The sequence below is a fragment of the Sphaerodactylus townsendi genome, linkage group LG01 (genome assembly GCF_021028975.2).
Source record: "Sphaerodactylus townsendi isolate TG3544 linkage group LG01, MPM_Stown_v2.3, whole genome shotgun sequence".
Taxonomy (NCBI): Eukaryota; Metazoa; Chordata; class Lepidosauria; order Squamata; family Sphaerodactylidae; genus Sphaerodactylus; species Sphaerodactylus townsendi.
Window position 1 is genome coordinate 18517235 of NC_059425.1, and position 24713 is coordinate 18541947.

The 24713-nt window shown below is 48.6% G+C and overlaps 1 protein-coding gene across 1 annotated transcript in view; it reads left to right on the forward strand.

Moving 5' to 3' along the window:
* PLCB3 (phospholipase C beta 3) overlaps positions 1–24713 on the forward strand; it is an 85266-nt gene that overhangs the window by 40078 nt on the left and 20475 nt on the right. The window contains exons 14-21 of the mRNA XM_048512227.1: positions 5883–6066; positions 8717–8824; positions 11310–11374; positions 15941–16037; positions 17049–17133; positions 19386–19510; positions 23230–23384; positions 24356–24517. Of these exons, the coding sequence (XP_048368184.1) occupies positions 5883–6066; positions 8717–8824; positions 11310–11374; positions 15941–16037; positions 17049–17133; positions 19386–19510; positions 23230–23384; positions 24356–24517 (981 nt within the window). The remainder of the gene's footprint in view (positions 1–5882; positions 6067–8716; positions 8825–11309; positions 11375–15940; positions 16038–17048; positions 17134–19385; positions 19511–23229; positions 23385–24355; positions 24518–24713) is intronic.

Sequence of the window (24713 nt, forward strand, 5' to 3'; positions counted from 1 at the left end):
ACGTGACCAGGAAGTCCTGCTGTCTCCTTGTTTCGTGTGCCCCAACCCCTTCCTGCTTCCCAAGCCCCACCCCCCAGCCTCAGTGCTTATAAAAGGAGGTCTCTGAGGCCAGGACTGCAGTCTCTTCTGGCCTGCCTGGAGGGGAGATCAGAAGAGACTGCGGGCTGCCGGCTGGGAGACCAGCTGGCAGGGCGAGTCTGGGGGGGAGGTGGGCAGCCTAGACCTTGCCCATGTCCATGGTGACGTGGGTGGGGTCGAGGGCAGTGGGAGTGGAGTCTGGGGGCATCAAGGGCGTGGGGGCAGAGGCTGGGGGGCCTCCTGGAGACAATTTGTCTCCAGGCGCCATTTACCCCTGGAACGCCTCTGTTAGTCAGTCTATTGTATGATATGAATTATTGTACGATAAGCTTTTGTGAGCCAGAATTCTTCACAATGCGTGAAGTACCCCATTTACTTGGCGGAAAACTTTATACCTGAAGCTACAAAGACCTGTTCCCATCCCCCTTTCTGCTACTGCAGAATCTAGGAGGCCCAGTTTCCTGGGACAAGGTGTGTTATGCTAGATAATATTGCAGGGCACAGGAGAAAAATAATATCCTGTCAAAAGACTGATCCACTTGGAGTGGGTGTGGGGCTGCTTTTTGATGCCTGATGAATTGAAGTAGGGTGAATCTGAAGAGTGTACGTGAACCTATAAGGAGCAGGCGTTGCTTTATTTCCATCACGAGCACCTCTTGAATCCTGATACTTTGATACTACCCAGTCTGCCTATGACAACATAAGGCACTCCATAAAAATACCAGAAATAATTGAGGGCAATTTGTATCAAGCAGCGTTCAAACTTCTTTTTTCAATTTATCCAAGAGGCAGTCAATTCCACCGCCAGAGCAATCCATTTGCCGCTTTCCATGTTTTTAAAAATGACCACAATCTGTGAACTTCAGCGGATCGTGAGGGGAAGAGCAGGAAGGGATGGGTCAGCGATTGGTTGTCATGTGCTTTGTACATGCCCAGAGGTAATGCCAATCACCACTTCAGGGTCAGGAAAGAAGTGTCCTCCAGGCTAGATTGACCCAGGGGTCCTGTAGGTTTTTTTGGCCTTCTTCTGGGCATAGAGCAGGGGGCAGCGGGCAGCGGGCAGGAAGGTAGTTTTGAATATCCTGAATTGTGCAGGGGGTTGGACTAGATGACCCTTAAAATCACTTCCAACTCTGGGGTGCTGTGTGGTTTCCGGGCTGTATGGCCGTGTTCTAGCAGCATTCTCTCCTGACGTTTTGCCTGCATCTGTGGCTGGCATCTTCAGAGGAAGATCCTCTGAAGATGCCAGCCACAGATGCAGGCGAAACGTCAGGAGAGAATGCTGCTAGAACACGGCCATACAGCCCGGAAACCACACAGCACCCCAGTGATTCTGGCCGTGAAAGCCTTCGACACTTCCAGCTCTGTTTCTATATTATGGTTGTGACCCCCATTCCATTTTAAATTTAGCTGTTTTCAAAGTCACGTGTTACCCATCCCTCTAGTTCTCTCTCCCATCCCCCCAGGTTTCCTAGAAGGCTTTGCATTGGGTGACTTCTTGTGGGGATGGAGTGTTCCCTTAAGGACTATGTAGCCAGGATACAGAGGAGTTGAATCAGTGGGAAAGCTGAGGGAAAAGAACCTCTAGGTTAATTGGAGTGGAGTGTATAGAAGAAGTCAGAGGGTGGTTGATACCCAGGGGAGAATCCTTCAAGGTAAACCTGCTTTCTTGCAGGATAGAATTCCTAGACACACGGTTACCTGAGGGTGGTTTATTAAATATGTATAGCTCGAGCTTTTATCCAAAGTGTATCTGCAGGGCAGCTTGTAATAAAATAAAATAAAAAAATTAAGACCTCACATGTAAGCCATTGGAAGGGGCAAAACAGTTGAAAACTGCTTGCCGGCTTGAAAAAAATGCATAGAAACGTAAGAGTCAGAAGGGACCCCAAGGGCCATTCTAGGTGAACTCCTTGCACAGCACAGGAAATCCACAACTACCTCCATCCACACCCCAAGCCCTCCCAGATTCCTGCTCTGTGCCCCAAGGAAGACAAAAAACCTACGTTCAGAAAATCAGCATTGATGTCCGATAGCCAACTAGCCTCTGCTTCAGAACCTCATGAGGAATCCTGTTCCACTGAGGAACCACCCTGCTAGGAAGGCCCGCCTGGATCCTGCCATGTCTCCAGGGTAGGAGGGGAAGATGTGGCATCCTGGCTTTTGTGTACAGTGCTATTAAGAGCTATGCTGTGTAGAACTGCGCAGACTAATTGTCACCGCTATTCAAGGGAGAGAGTTTGCACCTGGGTCCTTATCTCAGAGTGCGAACTTGGAGAGCTGTAAGCTTGTGAATTGCTGGGGGGAAGATGGAGGGAGGGGGTTGCCTAGCAACAGCCCGAAGGGAGGGGATGTGAAGTGGAGATTAATGGGAAAGCCAAATGTGAAAGCCTTTACTTTTTTTGGGGGGGGGGGGGGACCTTGAAGTGTATCCTATCTAAACTCCAATCAGTAAATCAATTTCGTATCCACTGAGTCTGTTCATTGGGATGCGACAGCCGAAAACAGTCTCCAAAGACCTCTGAACAGGAACTGGCTGAGCATTTTGCTGAAAGCCAGCAAGCAAAGCAAATCTCCAGTGGCAGGGAGTTCCGCAACCTTGGTTTCATTTCATTTCATTTATTGGATTTGTACCCCGCTCTCCCCCATAGGGCTCAGAGCGGCTAACAACCAACAAAACAGAATAACAGAATCAAATATGAGCAATAAATAAATATGAACAACAACAAGTACACCAAAACCATAACCCCAGCTTATCAAACATCACTAAACCATCAATATTTACAATGCCACGTGGAGAACATTTGTCAAATGGGCGCAAATTCGAGAAATCGATCCGGAAAACCCTTCCATAGGAAATATCTTAGACTTTTTACAACAAGGGTTTGACAAAGGCCTCTGCTGTGCGACACTAAAAAGACAGATTTCGGCGTTAACCACAGTATGCCAATCCATCAATGGAAAATCAATTGCCAACCACCCAGATGTCTCCAACTTCCTGAGGGGTGTACAACTCTCACAACCACCGGTTGCTCATCGATTCCCATCCTGGCGCTTACACGCAGTACTGACAGCACTGACAAAACCTCCATTTGAACCCATACAAAGCATTCCTTTGCGTTGGGTATGAATGAAGACCCTGTTCCTCCTGGCAGTAACTTCAGCACGCAGGGTCTCAGAACTTCAAGCACTATCAGTGAATGCAAAATTATGCGTCTTTCACAAAGACAGAGTGGTTCTACGCATGGACCCAACCTTCATTCCTAAAGTTTGCTCAAGGTTCCATCTCCAACAGGAGATCGTGGTCCCGAATTTCATGCCTAACCCATCTCATCCCAAAGAAAAAGAATGGCATACATTGGATGTACGCAGGGCCCTCAAGGCCTTGATTATTAGGACCGAAGCAGTGCGTAAAACAGAAACCCTTCTCATTAACGTTGGCCCACCTAATGTAGGCGCTCCCATGTCTACAGCAGCTATAAGTACCACCTTAAAAGCTACAATCATTGAAGCGTACAAAGCTGCTGCTCTGCCAGTACCGCCGGGCATCACAGCGCACTCAATACGCAGTGCAGCGACCAACGCTGCACTCCGCAACCGAGCATCAGTAGAAGAAATATGCAAGGCGGCCACGTGGGCCTCTATATCGTCCTTCGTGCGCCACTACAAAATAAACTCCTTGCACTCAGCGGAAACGGCCTTCGGACGCAGAGTGCTTGAACATATTATTGGGGACTTATAGAACCCTCCCTAATTGGGGACACTGCTTGGGGAGGTCCCATCTAAGATGTCCCCCACCTACAGTAGAAGGGTCCATTGAATACTTACTGTGAAGGGTCTTTCTACTGTAGGTAAGGGGGACATCTTGACCCCCCCTGGTTCTGATTAGTCCCCGATGCTAAAGTTAAGTTGTTGAAAGACAAAGGCCCGTTTCCAAAAAGCAAGCTCTCCTTACCCATATTTCCCAATATTTCTCCAGCTGGTCCCTGTTTGCAGAGCCATCTGGTTTAGGGCGAGTAGCTTAAACACTGTAGTGCCTGACAATTATACACATGGCCTTGTTCTCCTCAGTCAGATTTTTAAGGACTCTTTTTAAAATTTAAGGCTACATTTGACTAATTTAATTCCTATTGGCAGTCCTAACTGAGATTTTAAGCTGTCGTTTTTTATAACTTTTAGATGTATATTGTAAGATACCTTGAAAACTACAAAATAGAAAGGCAGTTGGTGTTTTAAGTAAATAAAACCTTGCCTTCTTACCGTGCGCTGGGGTAGAGTGGCACCTGTATGTGTGCTTTTTCCCCATAGGTAAATGTTCCTGACTTGTAGATACCAATACTCAACATTGGTATAGCCCAGTGATGGCGAACCTTTTCGAGACCGAGTGCCCAAACTGCAACCCAAAAAACCACTTATTTATCGCAAAGTGCAAACACGGCAATTTAACCTGAATACTTAGGTTTTAGTTTAGAAAAATCGGTTGGCTCCAAGGCGGGCGTTACTTGGCAGTAAGCTTGGTGGTAGTTGGTGGCTTTGCTTTGAAGCAACCGTGAAACTCTTCCAATGAGTGAATCACGACCCGAGGAGTGTTTACTCAGAAGCAGGCCCCATTGCCAGCAACTGAACTTACTCTCAGGTAAAGGATCACGCTTTAGTTCTTCGCATGAAAATCAGTGGGGTTTAACAGCGCTTAACAGGGTTACCTACACTGCTTCCCCCAAATTAGGTTTAATGCTAATAATCGAGTCCAGTGGCCCAGACCAGCCTAGATGGGGGGGACGACGACTCTGTGGGTGCCCACAGAGAGGGCTCTGAGTGCCACCTCTGGCACCCGTGCCATAGGTTTGCCACCACTGGTATAGCCTTTTCAGATTTCAGAGCACATAGCGTACAGTTTCTTGTTGTCATGATTCAAAGTGAATGTCTTGGCTGCTTTTCTCTCTTAACGGGTCCCAAAGCAGCTTACAACGAATTAAAAATAATGTTAGTTACAATAAAAAATACACTCCTTAATACAGAGGAAAAAGAGACCACAGAAGCGAGCTGTATCTTGGAACTGGTCCAGGATTTAATGGTCCAGTTGTTCACACAGCAGGCCACAAACCACAGGCTGGAGCCCTTTAGCACGGGTCAAAGATGTATACTTGACATGGGAGAAGTGTTCTTCCCAATCTGCCCTCGCTATAATGCCTCGTGTAAGGTAGATGGCTAGTATTCCCCTACTGCAGAAGTTGATTGATTGAGATTGACAGCATGACTTACCCAAAGCCACTTAGTGAGACTTCTGGTTCGTTCTGTTAGCACAGCCATTCTCAACCAGGGTTCCGTGGTACCCTGGGGTGCCGTGAGCATGTCCCAGGGGTACCGCAGCAACACTACCACCCCCCCTCATTTTTGTAGTGTCTCCCACCGGCGCCAGCAAGGGCATGGAGCTGGCCCCTGGGGCAGGGCCTGCCGCAAGGTCAGCAGCCACCCCCCCCCCAGTGCTTCCCTTCACCCTGTGAGGGGAAGGTGGGGTGTGTGGCAAGCAGGTGCAATGGGAGGGGAAGGTGGAGGGTGGCGGCAGGGGTGCCGTGAGATATGAAGAGTGAGGTCAAGGGTACCCTGACCTCGAAAAGGTTGGGAAACACTGTGTTAGCAGCTATGCTGCGTGAACTCTCAAACTTGGTTAGAAATGCTGAAAATTCAGGAAAGGGACCTCGAATCTCAGAGAGCCCCAGACCCAAGTTAGCCTCTCAAATCTGTCGGCATTGCATGGCTCTCGACCCACCTAACGACACTGTTATCTTCTTCTCTGCCTGCAGCTGCAGCCTGGCATCGCCTTGCCGAGCCCCCAGGAGTTGCTGGGCCGTATCCTGGTGAAGAACAAGAAGCGTCGCCCGCACAGCAAGGTCTCGGAGGGCAGCGTAAGGAAACGTGTGCTGGAGCAGACACCCAGCTCCTACAGCGACACCTCGAGTGTGGTGGAGCCAGGGTCTCCCCCGCTGGGTACGTGTCCTGATTTTTCATGTACGTTTAGAATCGTAGAGTTGGAAGGGGTCGTACAGGCCATCTAGTCCAACCCCCTTGCTCAATGTAGGATCAGTCTGAAGTGTTCCTGACACGTGTTTATCCAGCCGCTCTTGAAGACTTCCAGAGAGGGGGAGCTCACCGCCTCCCTAGGAAGCCCATTCCGCTGCTGAACTATTCTTGCTGTAAAAAAAAAAAGGAATTCCCAATAGAGAGCCAGTATGGTGTAGTGGTTAAGAGCAGGTGCACTCTAATCTGGAGAGCCGGGTTTGATTCCCTGCTCTGCCACTTGAGATGTGGAGGCTTATCTGGTGAACCAGATTAGCTTGTGCACTCCCACACGTGCCAGCTGGGTGACCTTGGGCTAGTCACAGTTCTTCAGAGCTCTCTCTGTTGTGGCGGGGGGAGGAAAAGGAGTTTGTAAGCCCCTTTGAGTCTCCTTAACAGGAGAAAAAGGGGGATATAAATCCAACTCTTCTTCTTCTGATATCCAGCCAGTATCTTTCTGCCCATAATTTAAACCAGGGGTGTCAAACTCGCAGCCCTCCAGATGTTCATGAACTACAATTCCCATCAGTACCCTCCCAACATGAGCATTGGCAAGGGCTGATGGGAATTGTAGTTCATGAACATCTGGAGGGCCGCAAGTTTGACACCTGTGATTTAAACCCATTATTGCAAGTTTTGCCTTCTGCTGTCAACAGGAACCGCTGCCTGCTCTCCTGTAAGGGACAGCCTTTCAAATACTAGAGAGCAATCATGTCCATCCTCAGCCTCCTTGTCTACATACTGAACATTCCCAAGTCCCTCAGCCTGTCCTCATGTGGGTGATCCTCCTTTGGCAGGACACGACCCATTTTCTGTAGGGTGACCAACCTGCAGGTCAGCCTAGGGATCTCCTGGAATGACAATTGATCTCCAGATGACAGAGATCAGAAATTGGGCGCTTTGGAGGGTGGACTGTATCACATCATATCCTGCCGAAGTTTGTTGACTCCCCAAACCCCACCCATCCCAGACTCCACCCCCAAGCCTCCAGAGAACAACTGTCCTCATCATTCTCTTGTGCACCCACTGAGAGAGCCAACGTGGTTGAGTGGTTAAGAGTGATGGGCTGTAATCTGGAGATACGGGATTGATTCCCATTCCTCATGAAGGCTGTTGGGTGACCTTGGGCTCTCTCAGCTCCACCCTCCCTCACAAGGTTCCTGTTGTGGAGAGGGGGAGGAATTGTGATTGTGAGCCACTTTGAGATTCTAGTCTGCAGAACCGGGTTTGATTTCCCCACTCCTCCACCTGAGTGGCAGAGGCTTATCTGGTGAACCAGATGTGTTTCCGCACTCCTACATTCCTGCCGGGTGACTTTGGGCTAGTCACAGTTCTCTCAGAACTCTTTCAACCCCACGTACCTCACAAGGTGTCAGTTGTGGGGAGAGGAAGGGAAAGGAGCTTGTCAGTCACCTTGAGTCTCCTTACAGGAGAGAAAAGTGGGGTTTAAATCCAAATCTTATTCTTTGAGATAGAGAAAAACAGGGTGTACAAACCAGATCTTCTTCCGTTCCATCCACAACATTTTTGAAGTGAGGCCTCCCGACTAATGTCATCTCAGACTCTGTTACTACTTTCCTCTAGAAAAGGACCTGCGCTAACTTGTAGCTCTCAAAATGTTATTTCTACAGTGCCAACGTTCTGTACAGCCCAAGCGTGCCTTTGGGTGTTGTACAGCTCGGCTTGTGTTAGCCATTGAGAGAGGGGCAAGGGCTACATTGTGCGATGAAGCCCCAGCCCTACAGGCCACTGAAAGAAAATCCTGTACTTCCTTGTGTTCTCAGCTGTGCTGGCTGATCTCTAACGATGTTTGACTGACATGAGTCTATAAAATTATGCATGGGGTAGAAAATGTTGACAGAGAGAAATTTTCCTCTCTTTCTCACAATACTAGAACCAGGGGGCATTCATTGAAAATGCTGGGGGGAAGAATTAGGACTAATAAAAGGAAACACTTCTTCACGCAATGTGTGATTGGTGTTTGGAATATGCTGCCACGGGAGGTGGTGATGGCCACTAACCTGGATAGCTTTAAAAAGGGCTTGGACAGATTTATGGAGGAGAAGTCGATCTCTGGCTACCAATCTTGATCCTCCTTGATCTGAGATTGCAAATGCCTTAGCAGACCAGGTGCTCAGGAGCAGCAGCAGCAGCAGAAGGCCATTGCTTTCACATCCTGCGTGTGAGCTCCCAAAGGCACCTGGTGGGCCACTGCGAGGAGCAGAGTGCTGGACTAGATGGACTCTGGTCTGATCCAGCAGGCTAGTTCTTATGTTCTTATGAGGGCTAGAAACCTGGTTTTGAAACTGAGCAAATGGTTACAGCTATCAAGATGCTAAGTTCCTCATTTGAGCACAAGGAACAGGATCGTGGGCAAGAGCCTTGTGTAGGTGGAGGGAAACATTGATATTTTTCAATCCTGTTTTTCTGTGATCTTAAAGGATGGAGGGAAGTCTGTCTCTTGAAAGCTTATACCCCAAAAATCTTGCTGGTCTCCAAGGTGTTTCTGGACTCCAATCTAGCTGCCTCTCGTTTGTGTACCAAGAACTCTGATTTTTTTTCACCCTCTTTCCATCGCCAGGTTCCCCCCTTGCAGAACAGCAAGAACCCCTTTCACCGGTCATAACCAACGGCGAGGAAAAATCATCTGAGCGAATACCTAAGCTGGTTGAACCCCGCAAATCTATTGGTGGGTTTATTTGGGGTGGCAAGGAGACAGAAACAAAGAAGCTACCACTGTGGTTATGAACAATCCTCTACCCTCTTGGAATGTGGTTCCCAACTTGGGGTACATGTGTCCCCAGCGGTCCGTGCCAGAGCACTTGGGGGTTGACTGGTTGTTGTGGGTTTTCTGGGCTGTGTGGCTGTGGTCTGGTAGATCTTGTTCCTAACATTTTGCCTGAATCTGGGGCTGGCATCTTCGGAGATGTATCACAGAGAGAAGTCAAACAGAAGTCAGAAGTCAGACTGTGTATCACAGAGAGAAGTTGAATCCGGCCATAAAAGCTTTCGGCAGTACATTATATAATGAGTTTTGCTGAAATGGGGGTACAATTTTAGGGAAATGGGTTGCCAAGTTGGGAACCGCTGCTGTAGAGTTTTGCAGATGAAAATAAGGATGCTCCTGAAGCACCCTTACATTCCTACCAAGGGTTATAGTTCAAAGGTCTGACTACCACAATGGCCTATTGTTTCAGCCTCTATGCCATCGGCTGTAGTTCTGGGTGTCCTGCAATAGCTCTGACCTCCTCTGAGTCACAAGGATGAATGTTATTTGATTAGATATACTAGAGAGACATTATCCTACAATCCTTTACTGACACTAATACCCAAGCAGCTGCACCATGTGGAAAATGTCACAGCCTGTGCTCTGTGGCACCTAAGTGTTCTTGTGTGTACAAGAACATGGATGTGCATTGGAGACAAGATTTAACTTGCAGAGACTCTGGCCCCTTCCGCACACACAAAATAATGCTTTTTCAAACCACTTTCACAACTGTTTGCAAGTGGATTTTGCCATTCCGCACAGCTTCAAAGAGCATTCAAAGCAGTTTGAAAGTGCATTATTCTGCATGTGCGGAATGAGCCTCTGGGAGAGGAGTTGAACTCTGAGAAAAGACCAAGCTAGCAGTTTGCAAAGCAAAATTTTAACAAGGCCAGGTTGGAGGCAGCGATTTATCAGGGGCTGTGCCAGGTAAATTGTGTGTGCTATCAGTATTGCCAGTTGAAACTTGAGCAGGGAATTCTTTTTGAACTTTTTATTATAAAAGTTTTAAAAGCATACAGAAGCCAATCAAATAAAAAGAGGGAGAAACACAAAGCGTACATATAGCAGGGGAAAAGGAGGTGGCTCTTAATTTCATCTATACACATACTTAAAAGTTTACTACTTGCTCTCTAGCATGTGCGGAATGTTTTGATAAGTCTTTGAACAAACTGTCTGTCTTGGTACCGGAAATATAGTCCTAAAATACTTTGAAGACATATCTACAATCCAAACATACACTAATTTATACCATTCTGATTGTGTAGGCTTCGCCCAAATAATCTTGGGAATTGTAGTATGCCAAGCGTACAAAGGCATAATCTGCACCTCGAGGTGAAGTAGGTAGTAGGAGGCAAATATTATGTTTCATGTAGTTGTCTGTAAAAACTCCCAAGAGGAAAACTAGGTTTTTGTCTTGCTTGTTCCCAGTTGTTGCTGTGTTTTGTGCACAAGGATCTTGGTTCACATTGATCTTTTACAGGCAAGACCCTGCCTACACATACAGTCTAAAGTGGTACAGGCCATTTTACCATATGTCAGCAGGGATGCCAGGACTCTTAACTACGATGGGGCACGTTCTAGCAGTAATGTCTGTTGTCTGCTGATGCCTCAAAGGCTGTGGACAAAATGATTGGAGGAAATGGAACAGGCATGCTGGCATTGACCTGGTGCTCAGTGTCCCTTCTGGCAAAAATGGGAAATGATGTTATGATGTCGTGGACACAGAGGTGGGATCCAGCAGGTTCTCACAGGTTCCCGAGAGTAGGTTACTAATTATTCGTGTGTGCCGAGAGGGGGTTACGAATTGGTGATTTTGCCACGTGATTTTTGCCTTAGTTACGCCCCTCCTCTCAGCAGTAGCGCGCAGAACTTGAAGCAGTCTAGCAGGAGGTGCACCGGCGTGCGTGGCAGCCTGCGCCTGCGTGCATTTGTTTCCCGCCCAAGGACTGGCGCAGTGGCTGTGTCCTTGCCACAGCCCCGCCCAGGAATGCCCCACCCCCAGAATGCCCGCCCACACCCCCTTTATGATCCGCCCAGCCCCATTGGCGCTACGCCACAGTTTGAATCCCACCACCATGGGAACCTGTTACTAAAATTTTTGGATCCCACCACTGCGTGGACATCTCTCTAGCATTTGCCAAAAACTACAGTTTAATCACGGAGTTTGGGTGAATCCTGGAGTATTGCCCCCCTTGTCATTTTTGGTACTCACTGGAAGTGAGGGGGTATGCTAGTGTCACGCAGATGCACCCACCCGAATCTTGCATGTAGGTTAGGCCCAAGAATTCTCTACTTCGTCCTATTAAAATTACCAGGGTTCCCCTGTGGAGAGACAAGCCTTTTAAGACCTCAAGTGTTTCCCTTCAGGATTAAGAATGGTATTTCTTTTCCTTCTCATTGTGTCTAGACCGTGAGGCTGAGAGTGAAGAAGAGGAGGAACAGCAAGAAATGAAGAAGCCCACAACAGATGAGGTATGTAGGTCAGGTGACTTGTTTTGATCGGGCCTTGAGGTGAACCCAGTGTTGAGGCAAACGTGGGGCTGCAGTAGAAGAGGGCAGCTCCGTGTTGAGTTTGCCATGCACTTTTTCAGTAATGAAGCCATGTTATCTGATCATGCATTCCCCCACCCCGGGACAATTGCCTACATTTTGGCAAAGGGAAAGGTGGTATGATATCGTCTCATCAGGCATTTCCATTTCAGGAATGGAAGGGAAAGACGAGACGAGACTTTCAGTGGCAAGCTTGCATATGTTATTGAGTCTAGTTTTGCTATCAGCTTCTTCAGAGTATGGGTGCCCCACAGAGGCATATCTAGGGAAAATGTAGCCTGGTGCAAAATCTGAGTGTCCCCCTCCCCTCATGGGTGGCCGCCCTCCCCCCCCACAACCAAACAACTTTTTTTTGCACCAGGCTTTGAAATCAGCCTGGGAGGAAGGAGGAGGGGTGTTGGGGGGGGGGGGATTTTCCACCCTCCACCTGACTAACACAGCTCAGGGACATTTGACCCTGTATGACGCCTGATGCCCCATATTAGCAACTCTGAAGGAAAGAAGTTAAACTTTGAAATCTGACGAACTGGGGAGTTTCCGACCGCGTTCACAATTTTCTTTTTTAAAAAATAGTAGTTCCTGTATTGAATGCTTTGATATTAAGCTCGGGTTGGTTTTCCGCACTTCATAATGATGCATGTGACTCTTCCCCACGCACGAGCCTCCAAAAAGGCCCCTCAGAAAGTATTGTTTAAATTATATCATTGTTTCATGAAATCCATAAATGATGACTAAGCCTATAGAAGATTCTGTAGCGTGTGTGAAACCACTTCTCTTTCCTGTGCTTTGATACACTAACTCTTTAACTAACTCTTTATTTACCCTTTTTCTTAGCTATTAGAATACTTGCTGTGGTTAACAAATACTTTCTAATTTTTTCCCCCCACAGAGCTGTCTAAATAACCAGGCAAACAATATGAGGGATGACTTGGTAAACTATAATGAATCGTATCCCTAATCAAATATACAATTGCTTTTCCTTCAGATGTTATATACTAAGACAGCTCCACCAAATGTGGAAAAAAATTGTCTGGAAATACAATTTTACATCATCGTTACCCAGATACATTTTATCACTGCTGCATGGTGTCAGATGCCATCAGTACATTAACTTCACAGTGATTTACCTTAAAATTTTTGCAGATTTTCATATGGGCAAAATGTTGATCTGATATACATCTATGCAATTCCTTTTCTCAACTAATTCTGGAAATTCTTTCCCACATAGTCTCCCCGAAATAAAAACAAGCCATGAATTTGCAATGTTAATCCTTTGTGTTTCTTTTTGTTTCCAATGAAAGTTTGAAAATTAGTCAGTTTTAAGTATAATTTCATATTGCTTACATAATTACTAAGCTGTAGATATTGAAACCCCTGTGGCGTGCTACCGCTTTAATTTACTTCTTAATTTATACAATCCAAACTTCTTTCTTCACTTCAGTACAACAAACTCTATGCATAAAATGGTGTCGACATCTTAAAAAGATATAATTCCATACAAAGGAGATTACAGAAGACCCCCCAAGGGACTTAATAATCTCTAATGTTTATATCCATGTCTCCAAATTAGCAATAATACACAAGTGATTTCTTACAATTTAAATGATTCTTCTGCTGTTTAATATTTGTTTCCTACAAGAAGGTAAGATATTGGGGAAAAAACTTTTTGGTGGAAGAATGGTTGTCGTTTGATATTTTAAACTTCAAACAATTTAACTTTTTCGTTATCAGTACTGCCCAATTCAGCCAGTACCCAAGTCTCCCCAGCTACTAACTTGATGCTAAAGTATATTGCAGTAATGTTCTCAGTATTAGTGATATTTATCCACTTCCACCTCTGTAAATGTAGTAGTTTCTTTGAAATAATGAGTACTATCTCTAGAGTCCTGTTTGTTCAAAAGCATCCTTGTTCCTTGGTTTGAATGCCCATCGTTTTTCAGTTATATTAAAAAGCAAGTCTGAAGAGAGCCCATTTGTCTGGAATTTCTCTTATTTATCTCAGCAACAACAAAACGTTTTCCTTCAAGCAAATGATGTCTGTTTAAAAAATCCAGTACTCCTTCACATTTGAAAACTGTAGTGATCGTTCTCTCTCTTCAAAATACATCAAATATATCTAATTATTTTGTTTTTGCAACTGCAGGATATATCACCACATTTATCATCTGACCTAAATCCCAGCACTGAGTCTAGGAGATGCTCTAAACAAACTGTTAAAATTATTTCTTTTAACTTTTCCAGGCTTTCCTCTTATTTTAATTCTGCTTCTCCTGTTCTTGTTACCTTATTGTTTCATACTTTTGATCTGTTTTCAGATAGTTAACAGCTCCATAAACTTTCGATTTTTGTTCAGTTCTGATCTCTCCAGGAAGTTATAAACCTGATATAGGGTATTCTTTGAAATCTTCTTGAAACATATCCTGTTTCTTGGAACACATCCCTTTTATCAGCCAGTCTTGAATTCTGTCATGTATTTCAATCTTCGAGACTATAGATCAGTAATATTTATGGGTTGAAAGCTAATGTGCCCAGCCCATATCTATGGGTTGAAAGCTAATGTGCCCAAGCTTGTAAGCAGATCAACTCTAGCTACTCCCTCCCACAATAGCTCCCTCGTGCTTCAAATAAATTTTGTGCTGAGGACTGGGAGATACTTGTAAACAAAATGTCACTCCCCTAGGGTTTTCAAGCTAAAAGATGAACACAGATGGTTGGCCGTTGCCTGGCTCTGCATAGCAAATCTAGGCTTCTTCAGTAGTCTCCCATCCAAGTACTCACTAGGGCTAAACCTGCTTAGTTTCCAAGATCTGATCAGATTGGGCTACCCTGAGCCATCTAGGTGAGAACTGTGCCAGAGGGGTCTAAAAAAGGAAGAGTAATTAGATGTGTAATGGCTCCAGATGAGGGGCCCGAATGGCCATAAGGAGCATTAGAGGGCCGCACCAAAGCATTTCCCCCCCCCCCCCGGCACAAGGGGCATTTCCACTGGTGGAGGGGGCAGAGGCACTGATGGCTACTCCTCAGCTCCACTTAAGGAAAACCCAGAAGTCAGGGCACCATGGAGCAATGCTGGTGGCAGCTTGGACGCCAGGGAATGGGACCAGAGCACTCTGAGGTGGGGAGGGAGCCAACGTTTCACCTGGGAACCCCAGCCCCTGGACCTTTAGTCATTGTTGGCAATGGGGCGATTTGGGCAGTGGGAGGGATTTTGAGATTCCCAGCCTTCTGCGCTACCTTCAGCCACTGGCTGTTGCAACACTCCCCCCCCCCTCCCCCGGGTTATACTGTTGGAGATTTGCCCAATGTTATACCAGTGCCAGTAATGAAAAATCCCCATTAAAACTTCATATAAAGTGTACTTATTAAGTTATATTAAGTACATCGAGAGCATTAGCAAAACAGTCAGCTATTAAAGCTTTGGCAATGTGGTTGGTGCTTAGGGTGACCCAAATGAGGGCTGATAGTTTAGTTAAAAATTAGATATGGTTCCAGTAAACGGATATTAGTATTTGCATAAAATGTTACAAGTATCTGTATAAAGTATCCTATCATTGTGGCAATATCGAAAGTTAAACGTTGAAGTGAAAAAAGAACGGCAGGCCAGTTAATCTATTCAAAGCAGATCCACTCCACACCCCCCAGCACGTCTTAGAGGAAGGTGGAAGATAACAATAAAAGAACCCCCATGGTTGATGGGCGTGTGTGTACATAAAGGACGGAGACAGGATAAAATTTCAAGAAAGATGATATGAAAGGAAAGAAAAAAAGGAAGATGCAGGTGTGCGGTCTGTTAGGTGTCTTTGGCTGCCTTTTGTTTAACCCTGCAAGTGTCAAAGACATGGAATCAAAGAATTATACCCCCTTACTCTTGACTAAAGACTTGAACTTGGAGAAACCTGGATTCAAGTTCGCCTCAATAATTTTTTTGGATGATGAGCTGATATAGTAATGTGTTAGAGAAAAGAAGAAAATAATAAATCCCTTCTCGGTAACTGTGTAGAACTAGACGAGGCTAATTTTTCCCGCCACCTTTCTCTGCAAAATGGAAATTAGTGTATCTTCTAATGCGTGTATATATTTGTATTTACAAGATTTGCATCCCACCTTCCTGCCTTCACAAGAGCTACCATGGCAGCTAACAGTTTTTAAAAGATCCGTAAATTCATATTTTAAAGCTAAATACAAATCAAGCCCCAACACACAGCATTAAAAAAAATTAAAAGCACATTGGTCAAGTATGAGGGATCCCTGATCCTAGATAGTTTTTATAATAAGCAGGTCAGGAAGAGGTTAGCCTTTTCCAATGTAATTTCTGAGGTGTTGCCGCCCAGAGTGGATTCTAATTTTTTCCTTATTTCTGCTATGGTTGAGATTTTAAAATCGCCCTCTCTGGTTACTCCTCTGTTTCCCCAAACGTATCTTTGCCTGGCCAACCTAACTGATCTTTCATTCTCTCTTCCTGTCCTCTTCACCCCCCTCGGATGGCAGGGCACAGCAAGTAGCGAAGCCATTGCCACAGAAGAGATGTCCACGTTGGTGAATTACATCGAACCTGTCAAGTTCAAATCCTTTGAAGTGGCCAGCAGTGAGTAGTGGAAGGAAAGCGGGGTGGCTGGGTGTCTTGTGTCAACAAGGTAGCGGAGAAGTGAGAGTGCTGGTTTAAACTGATTTTACCTCACAAGAGGGATGAAAGACTCTTCCTCTTCCCTGGAGATTGTAGTTCTGTGAAGGGAATTTCCCCAGTGTCGAATGGAGTATTCTGTATGTACTTGCCAAATACAGTTCCCATGATTCCCTGGGGAAGCTTTGACAGTATAAACCTGTACTGGTTTTATACTACTATAAAGAGTAGATGTGCCCTTAAGAGATAAACAACGAAGAAGAGTACTGTGTTCAGTTCTGGTCGCCACATCTCAAAAAGGATATCGAAGAGATAGAAAAAGTGCAGAGAAGGGCAACGAGGATGATTGAAGGATTGGCGCACCTTCCTTATGAGGAGAGGCTGCAGCGTTTGGGACTCTTTAGTTTGGAGAGGAGACGTCTGAGGGGGGATATGATTGAAGTCTATAAAATTATGCATGGGGTAGAAAATGTGGACAGAGAGAAATTTTTCTCTCTTTCTCACAATACTAGAACCAGGGGGCATTCATTGAAAATGCTGGGGGGAAGAATTAGGATTAATAAAAGGAAACACTTCTTCACGCAACGTGTGATTGGTGTTTGGAATATGTTGCCACGGGAGGTGGTGATGGCCACTAACCTGGATAACTTTAAAAGGGGCTTGGACAGATTTATGGAGGAGAAGTCGATCTATGGCTACCAATCTTGATCCTCCTTGATCTCAGATTGCAAATGCCTTAGCAGACCAGGTGCTCAGGAGCAGCAGCAGCAGAAGGCCATTGCTTTCACCTCATGCACGTGAGCTCCCAAAGGCACCTGGTGGGCCAGTGCGAGTAGCAGAGTGCTGGACTAGATGGACTCTGGTCTGATCCAGCAGCCTAGTTCTTAAGAGAGGGACCAGTAATTGGCAAACGACGGGATTACATTTAACATAGCACATTGATGTCCTGTAATTTTTTTTCACCTCTCCACCAAGAACGTAACAAATCCTATGAAATGTCTTCGTTTGTGGAGACCAAAGGTCTGGAGCAGCTAACGAACAGCCCCATGGAGTTTGTTGAGTATCCTTCCTTGTGTTGTAGGGATATGATATGAGGAAACCAATTCAGTGGTTCATGGGACGAACTTTGGGTGCTCTCGACCCCCTTTGCTTTGTTTTGCTTCAGTTTCTTGGGAATAATGAGCCGGAGGATCAACAGCTAAAGAGAGGAATTGGAGTGTGCGTTGATCCAGGTGTCATCCAAGTATTCCTGCGTGGGCAGCTCTCACCTGTCACCATCTGGAATGACTGCAAATAAATAATGGGAAAGAAAAGGATTCAGAAAAAATAGAGGCAGTAGAAATCGTACTGCAAATGTACATTGGTTACTATGCCTTGTCTCAATGAAAGATAATAACGCTGTTGTGTGTGGTGCAGTGGAAGTGAACGTCGCATCCTCCTGCCGTTCAAAAAAGTCCCAATTCTCTGGTTGCATTTAAAAATCTATCTTAAATGCCACTTATGTCAAAACCCTTATGTTGTGCACTATTAAGCTTGCTACTTTGATGAAAGAGCATTTTAGCGCATCCAAAAACTATTTGCAGTACTTGCCTTTTTCTTAAAGCTGTACCTGCCCGTTTTGTGTCAGCAGCTGTCAACATAAGCGGCTCTTTTAAAAGCCTTTTAACTGCTACTGGAAAACGGATTGGGGTGGGGGGGGAACAAAACTGGGCAGGCATTAGGACCACAGCAGAGCATTCAGCTGCAGAGAAGGTCCAGGAAGTGGCTGTAGATTCATTCAGGGTTGAGTTTCTATCTTTCATTGAGGCAAGAGAATTTCAGCTTGCATTTCAGTTTACGGCAAAGCTTTTGACTCTGGATCATGAAAAGCTATGGTTTGTTTTTAAAGAAATGGGTGCGCCACAAATCTGATTATTTTGATGTGCAACCTGTACTCTGGACAAGAAGATGCTTTTGGAGCAGAACATGGAGAAAGAGAATGGTTTCCAGTTGACAAAGGTGTCAGACAAGGATGTATTTTATCTCCTTGTTCAGCCTGTATGAATAACATATCAGGAAAGCTGGGTTAGATTTAAATGAAGTTGGGGTGAAAAACAATTTGCAAGACCTGGCCAAGGTGATAAGATGTTTTGGAGGTCCTTTAACTCATAGGTTGCCAGAAGTTGGAAGCCATTCAATGGCACGTAACACGTGTGCACACACACCATAGGAAAGAAGTCCCACTGTGCCGGCGACTGATAGTAGCTTTCCAGTGTCTCTGGCTGTTTTCTCACAGTACAGCTGGAAGGGCTAAGTAATTTGGAATCCAGTAACACCTTAGATACCAACAAGATTTCCGCGGTATGAGCTTTGACAGAGGGACCTTTGACTATCAAAAGCTTGCACTCCGATAGTCTTGTTGATCTCTGAAGGTGCTAATGGACTTGAATTTAGCTATTCTTTTACAGACCAGTGCAGTTACTGGGTGAAGAGCCAAGGTTTTCAGCTGCGGAGCATCTGTCCTTCTTGTGTTTTGAGGGTAAAGAGCTCTTGGAGCCCCGTGATTTTCTACTGGGGTCTGCCACAATCTTCTATATATATATACAAAGCAAACCGTGTATTTGTTAGTGATGGTATAACTCAGTAACTGCTGGGCCAATTCCTCTGAAAATTCCCAGCCACTGTAGTCAGCCAGGCGAGAGTGTTTTTAGATGTTCATATACCTGAAATTTCACACCTGGCCCAGGTAAAACGCCTTTTTCCTGGCTCTCCATGGTGAAGGACATGCAGCTGCCTGTGTGTAACTGTCACCCTTAGAATGTTCATGCAGCTTAGAATGTTCGCTCAGATGGCCAGATATGAGCAGTGAAAACAGTACATAGGCAATAACTTGAGTGGAGAAACACATACACATACATACACAGGAGGGAGAGGGAAGGGAGGGAGGGGGAGGGGTGGCATGCAAGGGAAGAGACGTGAGGGAGGGGAGAGAGTGAGGGGTGGCATGCAAGGGAGGGGAGGGAGGGGGCCGAGCATCTGGATATGACCCACCCACCCTAGCGGAGGGAGAGGGAAGGGTCAGCGTCTGTTTCTTTCCCATTTCACCACAATAACCCACAGCAATGCGTGGCCGGGTACCGCTAGTTTGTATATATTATAAATATTTTGTCTAAACGGGGCAGGAGAGACTTGGGACAGCATCACAGAGGCCAGGGCTTGCTTAGCTCCCACAGTGTTCCCAGCCTTTCCCCAGGTACAAGTCATTCCCACATGTGTCTGCAAGAGCTGTAGGCCCTCATCTCTGTTGCTGCCTTGACTCGCACCCTCTCCCAGATACAACAAGAAGCAGCTCAGCCGGATATACCCGAAAGGGACCAGGGTGGATTCTTCCAACTACATGCCTCAGGTCTTCTGGAATGCCGGCTGCCAATTGGTGGCACTCAACTTCCAGTCTCTTGGTGAGTGTCACCTTCATCTCTCTTGGCTAACGAGGGCTAGAAACTTCTTGCTCCTTAAGAAAAAAAAATGACTTGTATTCCATGCCCTGTTTTTTTTTTATTTTGCACTCTCTGGTGGCCTACCAAAACAGGTTTATTGGGCTCCTACACAGCTTCTGAACCATTTGACTAATATTGGGGGTGAAGTTTCTGCACCCTGTATGGATGGAGGTTGTGGCACTGGGGCGGGAGAGAAGTAGGTTTCTCCCAGTCTGCACGTGTGGCCTGATCTCAGTGGAACTTGAAAGCTATGCAGGGTCTGCCACAGTTAATACTTTGATGAGAGATCACCAAGGAAGACTTGGGCTGTTGTGCAGAGGAAGAGGCTGGCAAACCACCTCTGCGCATCTGTTGCTTTGAAAACTCCATGGTCTTGGGGTCACTGTGAATGTGTTGTGACTTGACAGCATGTAATTATTGTTACTACACATACACCAGAAAGTGGTGGTAGAACGTAGTGCATCATTTCAGATTGCTGGTAAGGGTTACCATTTCTGAATGAACATATAGAAAACTAGCATGCCTGATGGGAAAAGGTTATAGCCTATTCCTTACATTTCTGTGGCAACTTTCTACTTAGGGTAGGGTTTTAAAAAAGAATTACGGAGTGTCCAAAAATGGACTTTGCCCCATCTGCACTTTGTAGTAGCAGGGCCCGACCTGCCGCCTCACTCTGTTGAGGGGAGTAGCAGGGCCCGGCCTGCCACCTCATTCTGTTGGGGGGAGTAGCAGGGCCCGGCCTGCCGCCTCATTCTGTTGGGGGGAGTAGCAGGGCCCGGCCTGCCGCCTCATTCTGTTGGGGGGAGTAGCAGGGCCCGGCCTGCCGCCTCATTCTGTTGGGGGGAGTAGCAGGGCCCGGCCTGCCGCCTCATTCTGTTGGGGGGAGTAGCAGGGCCCGGCCTGCCGCCTCATTCTGTTGGGGGGAGTAGCAGGGCCCGGCCTGCCGCCTCATTCTGTTGGGGGGAGTAGCAGGGCCCGGCCTGCCGCCTCATTCTGTTGAGGGGAGTAGCAGGGCCCGGCCTGCCTCCTCACTCTGTTGAGGGGAGTAGCAGGGCCCGGCCTGCCTCCTCATTCTGTTGAGGGGAGTAGCAGGGCCCGGCCTGCCTCCTCATTCTGTTGAGGGGAGTAGCAGGGCCCGGCCTGCCACCTCATTCTGTTGGGGGGAGTAGCAGGGCCCGGCCTGCCACCTCATTCTGTTGGGGAGGCAGGCCCGCCCGCCTCATTCTGCTGGGGGGGAGTAGCAGGCCCGCCTGCCTCATTCTGTTGGGAGTAGCAGGCCCGCCGCCCCATTCTGTTGGGGGGAGTAGCAGGGCCCGGCCTGCCGCCTCATTCTGTTGGGGGGAGTAGCAGGGCCCGGCCTGCCGCCTCACTCTGTTGAGGGGAGTAGCAGGGCCCGGCCTGCCGCCTCACTCTGTTGAGGGGAGTAGCGGGGCCCGGCCTGCTTCCTCATTCTGTTGAGGGGAGTAGCAGGGCCCGGCCTGCCTCCTCATTCTGTTGAGGGGAGTAGCTGGGTCCGGCCTGCCTCCTCACTCTGTTGAGGGGAGGCAGGGTCTCGCCAGCCTCACCCTGCCGTGGGGAGTATGGGCCCGGCCTGTCACCACCCTGTTGGGAGGGGTATGGGTCTCGGCCTGCCACCACACCCTGCTGAGAGGGGGAGTAAGGGCCCCGCCTTCCGCCTCCCTCATTCTGTTGAGGGGAGTATGGGCCTGGCCTCACTCCCCTGTTGGAGGGGAGTAGCGGGGCCCGGCCTGCTTCCTCATTCTGTTGAGGGGATGAGTAGTGCAGGGCCCAGCCTGCCTCCTCATTCTGTTGAGGGGAGTAGCAGGGCCCGGCCAGCCTCCTCACCCTGTTGAGGGGAGTAGCGGGGCCCGGCCTGCCGCCTCACCCTGTTGAGGGGAGTAGCGGGGCCCGGCCTGCCGCCTCACCCTGTTGAGGGGAGTAGCGGGGCCCGGCCTGCCTCCTCATTCTGTTGAGGGGAGTAGCGGGGCCTGGCCTGCCGCCTCACTCTGTTGAGGGGAGTAGCGGGGCCCGGCCTGCCTCCTCATTCTGTTGAGGGGAGTAGCAGGGCCCGGCCTGCCTCCTCATTCTGTTGGGGGGAGTAGCAGGGCCCAGCCTGCCTCCTCACTCTGTTGAGGGGAGTAGCAGGGCCCGGCCTGCCACCTCATTCTGTTGAGGGGAGCAGCCCCGCCCACTCTCATTCTGTTGAGGGAGGCAGTAGTCTGCCTGCCTCCCCACCCCTGTTGGGAGGGGAGTAGTGCAGGGCCCGCCTGCCTCCCTCATTCCTGTTGAGGGGGAGGCAGGCCGCCCGCCTCCTCACCCCTGGTTGGAGGGGAGGCAGGCCCGCCTGCCTCCCCTCATTCTGTTGAGGGGAGTAGCAGGCCCCGCCCTTCCTCATTCTGTTGGGGAGTAACAGGGCCCAGCCTGCCTCCCTCACCTCTTCGTTGAGGGGAGTAGCAGGGCCCGGCCTGCCACCTCATTCTGTTGGGGGGAGTAGCAGGGCCCGGCCTGCCACCTCATTCTGTTGGGGGGAGTAGCAGGGCCCGGCCTGCCGCCTCATTCTGTTGGGGGGAGTAGCAGGGCCCGGCCTGCCGCCTCACTTCTTTGGGGGGAGTAGCAGGGCCCGGCCTGCCGCCTCATTCTGTTGAGGGGAGTAGCAGGGCCCGGCCTGCCTCCTCACCCTGTTGAGGGGAGTAGCGGGGCCCGGCCTGCCGCCTCACCCTGTTGAGGGGAGTAGCGGGGCCCGGCCTGCCGCCTCACCCTGTTGAGGGGAGTAGCGGGGCCCGGCCTGCCTCCTCACTCTGTTGAGGGGAGTAGCAGGGCCCGGCCTGCCTCCTCACTCTGTTGAGGGGAGTAGCAGGGCCCGGCCTGCCTCCTCATTCTGTTGAGGGGAGTAGCAGGGCCCGGCCTGCCTCCTCATTCTGTTGAGGGGAGTAGCAGGGCCCGGCCAGCCTCCTCACCCTGTTGAGGGGAGTAGCGGGGCCCGGCCTGCCGCCTCACCCTGTTGAGGGGAGTAGCGGGGCCCGGCCTGCCCACCACCCTGTTAGAGGAGGGAGTAAGCGGGGCCCGCCTGCCCTCCCTCATTCCTCCTGTTGAGGGGAGTAAGCGGGGACCCTCGGCCTCGTCAGCCTCACTCTGTTGAGGGGATGTAGCGGGCCCGACCTGCTTCCTCATTCTGTTGAGGGGAGTAAGCAGGGCCCGGCCTGCCTCCTCACCTTCTTGTTGAGGGGAAGTAGCTAGGGTCCGCACTGCCTCCTCCGCTATTCTGCTTGAGGGGAGTAGCAGGGCCCGGCCTGCCGCCTCATTCTGTTGAGGGGAGTAGCAGGGCCCGGCCTGCCTCCTCACTCTGTTGAGGGGAGTAGCAGGGCCCGGCCTGCTTCCTCATTCTGTTGAGGGGAGTAGCAGGGCCCGGCCTGCCGCCTCATTCTGTTGAGGGGAGTAGCAGGGCCCGGCCTGCCTCCTCATTCTGTTGAGGGGAGTAGCAGGGCCCGGCCTGCCTCCTCATTCTGTTGGGGGGAGTAGCAGGGCCCAGCCTGCCTCCTCACTCTGTTGAGGGGAGTAGCAGGGCCTGGCCTGCCTCCTCATTCTGTTGAGGGGAGTAGCAGGGCTCAGCCGCACATACATCAACCCCCAGGTTTTCTTGTTCTCATATTACGTTTGTGCTTCTGTCTCCACTTGCCAAGACTTGCCAATGCAGCTGAATTTGGGCATCTTTGAGTATAACCGACGAAGCGGGTACCTGCTGAAGCCAGAGTTCATGCGGCGCCAGGACAAGCCCTTTGACCCCTTCACTGAAGACATTGTTGATGGCATTGTAGCCAACACCGTCAAAGTGAAGGTTGGAGAGCGGGAACACGGATGCAGGGGTGGTGGTGGTTGTGTGCAAGGGACTCTGTGTAATTGCCATGTATTGAATCACTGTGCAGGGCCCTTTACAAAACTACATAAGCATTTAAAAAGTTTTCTGTCCCCAGAAATTTTCCAATCTAAATTTTGACAGCTGGACATAAAAGAAAGTGTCTGGGACGAATGAATTGCTGTTTGCTCAGATGGTTTTGTTGTATTCTCTGTGGTTGCAGACTAGTTGGAGAAGACTTTTTCTAAACATGTTCAGAGTGCCATTGATCCACAGAAACTTCCACAGACATTTTGTCATGCTTTTGGGGAGGTGGGGGTCTGAGGCTAAGCTAGAAGGTCCAGGTAGGCAGGTGCCATAGTCCTTTAAATAATTTATACACTGCTTTGCCTGTACCTAAACACAGTAAAATCAGTTCAATCCGCCAATAATGCAACCAGTAATCCCGATTGGGAAATAATGAGAGGTGGGATCCAGCAGGTTCTCACAGGTTCCCAAGAGTAGGTTACTAATTATTTGTGTGGCCGAGAGGGGGTTACGAATTGGTGATTTTGCCACGTGATTTTTGCCTTAGTTACGCCCCTCCTCTCAGCAGTAGCGCGCAGAACTTGAAGCAGTCTAGCAGGAGATGCACTGGCGTACGTGGCAGCCTGTGCCTGCGTGCATTCGTTTCCCGCCCAAAGACTGGCGCAGTGGCTGCATCCTTGCCACAGTCCTGCCCAAGAATGCCCCACCCCCGGAATGCCCACCCATGCCCCCGTCGTGCCCCGCCCAGCCCCATTGGCGCTACGCCACAGTTTGAATCCCACCACCATGGGAACCTGTTACTAAAATGTTTGGATCCCACCACTGGAAATAATGCAACCAGAATCCAAATTGGAAATGGTCACGAAACGGCGCTTGGTACAAATTTAAACATTTGTCCCCATTCCTGTGGCTTTCTGTTCCCACAGATAGTCTCGGGACAATTCCTGTCTGACAAGCGAGTAGGAATCTATGTTGAAGTGGACATGTTTGGACTGCCAGTGGACACCAAGCGCAAATTCCGCACGCGGACGTCGCAGGGGAATTCCTTCAACCCGGTGTGGGATGAAGAGCCTTTTGTTTTCCACAAGGTGAGCAAGTAAGGGTTAGTGAAGTGCATTGCTTCCAGAGTTTGACTCCCAAATAGGAACTGTTTTAATAGAGACTTCCTGCTGAGTAGCTGATGATATCGGCTTTCTTCACAATGAGGCATATTTACGCCGTGATGTGGCTTAATTGTTGTCTCCAAGCAGCTGTGGCAACTGTAGTCCTGTCACAAGCGTGAGG